The sequence below is a fragment of the Cebus imitator genome, unplaced genomic scaffold, assembly GCF_001604975.1.
Source record: "Cebus imitator isolate Cc_AM_T3 unplaced genomic scaffold, Cebus_imitator-1.0 Scaffold18, whole genome shotgun sequence".
Lineage (NCBI taxonomy): Eukaryota > Metazoa > Chordata > Mammalia > Primates > Cebidae > Cebus > Cebus imitator.
Window position 1 is genome coordinate 9,968,279 of NW_016107333.1, and position 2,166 is coordinate 9,970,444.

The 2,166-nt window shown below is 38.6% G+C and overlaps 1 protein-coding gene across 3 annotated transcripts in view; it reads right to left on the minus strand.

The window, feature by feature from the left end:
* TPX2 (TPX2 microtubule nucleation factor) overlaps positions 1 to 2,166 on the minus strand; it is a 66,553-nt gene that overhangs the window by 38,314 nt on the left and 26,073 nt on the right. For all 3 annotated transcript variants that reach the window (XM_017514856.2, XM_017514846.2, XM_037733440.1), the window contains one exon: positions 851 to 962. In XM_017514856.2, the coding sequence (XP_017370345.1) occupies positions 851 to 962 (112 nt within the window). The remainder of the gene's footprint in view (positions 1 to 850; positions 963 to 2,166) is intronic.

Consider the following 2,166-nt stretch of genomic DNA (forward strand, 5'->3'; position numbering starts at 1 on the left):
AAAAAAAAAAGAAAGCTTAAATAATACAGAAGAACAAAGAGAGACATTTGACATCAGAAAGATGTAACAATTATACCCATATAAGGCCTTTGGAAACAGACTGATAAAGGTTTGAATCTTGGCTCTGAAATAAACTTCTCTTAGTATCTCTGAGCCCTTATCTATCAGTTAAACATATTACCTACAATTCATAAATGTTATAAGGATTTTTTTTAATTTACACCAATTACACGAACCCATTATGAGGATTTTAAAAGATAATACAGCCAGGCACAGTGGCTCACGCCTGTAATCCTAGCACTTTGGGAGGCAGAGGCAGGTGGATCACCTAAGATCAGGAGTTCGAAACCAGTCTGTCCTTTTGGTCTCTACTAAAGCCTGGTCTTTTTTTTTTTTTTAATTTTTTTTTTTAAGATGGGGTTTCACCATGATGGCCAGGCTGGTCTTGAACTCCTGACCTCAGGTGATCCACCCACTTCAGCCTCCCCAAGTGCTAGGATTACAGGCGTGAGCCACCATGCCCAGCTAAAGCCTGGTCTTTACTAAACCCTGTCTACTAAAAATGCAAAACTTAGCCAGACGTGGTTGTGTGCGCCTATAATCCCAGCTACTAGGGAGGCTGAGGAAGGAGAATCTCTTGAATCCAGGAGGTGGTGGAGGTTGCAGTGAGCTGAGAGGCACCACCACTGCACTACTCCACCCTGGGCAAAAGAGCAAAACTCCAAAAAAAGGTAACATAAAGGTGTCCATAAACACACAGAGTATGGATACATAATAGATGCTCTCTCCAGTAACTATCCTTTGAACATTATTATCATAACCACCATTTTGAGACTGCGAACAGTCTTACCTCTGAGGCTGTGCTGCAGTTTTTCTTGATATGGCTGCCTCAACTTCCAGGGCATCTGACAGAATGGATTGTCCCACAAGATTTTCTTTTTCTGCCTCTTTGTAATTGTCAACTGCGGGAGACCAAAAACTAGTCAGCACTCAAATCCCAAGGAAAATAGTTGGAGATGACTGACTGACACACACACACACACACACACACACACACACACACACACACCCCGTCTAAGCCTCAGAATCCTTAGTTCCAGTTAAATCTTATACAGAAGATCAGTCTATAAAAGTAATTTGGTTACAACAGAAATGCTGTATTCAGGGCCTTGCCTATTTGCCAGCCTAAGGTACTACCTTTAAAAAAAGCATCCCAAACACAGTCTCATGACATTTCAGAACACTGATAAAGATAAAATTCTGAAAGCTTCCATAGAAGAGAAAAAAATCACTTACAAAATAAGAAAAAGTAGATAAGCACTGAATTTTTCATCAGTAATACATAAAGATAGAAAATAAAGGAACAATGTCTTCAGCGATAAAAATAATTTGCAATCTATAATGCTGTATTAAGATAAATTTTCAATTGTATATGAAGGTAAAACAATGCCATTTTCAGATATGTGAGAACTCAAAGTTTTCCTCTCCTGCACTAATTTAAGAAAGTTTCCCGAGGATGTACTCCTGCATAATGAAGGAGTATACACAGAAGAAAGACATAAGGCCCAGGAGACAAGGCAGCAAAGACAGTAAGAATAATAATGCTCTCCCAAAAAAGTGGTAATAACTTCCAAGGATCATTGTCCAATATGAAGCAAGATAAAGTACGGCAAAAATTTAAGAAATTGATAAAGTTCAAAGAAAAGCAAATCCACTGATGATGATGTCAGAATCATCTTTATGTGGCTTTAGGGGTTGTGACAAGGCAACCAAATACAGCCAAAGAGAACCAAGAAGGAATGCAATTGCCTCACACTTACTGACCTGGCGTTGAACAACATTTATGTAGTCATAATATTGTAAATACTGCTGATATCATACTATCAGGCATTATGAATGTAACCACAGCACAATTTAAAATAATGAGTTAAAACAGCTACTAGGAAGGCTGAGGTAGGAGGATGACTTAAGCCTAGGAGTTTGAGACCAGCTTGGGCAACACAGTGAGATCCTACCTGTAAATAACAACAATAACAAAACCAGTAAGAGTTTGAGAAAGTGGATGGGGAATAGGGATGGGAAGAGGAAGGGGGTATTTTAACATAAGCTCTAAGTATTGTGATGTTACCATGGCCATGTCTTATTTTGATAAACTTTTTTTTTTTT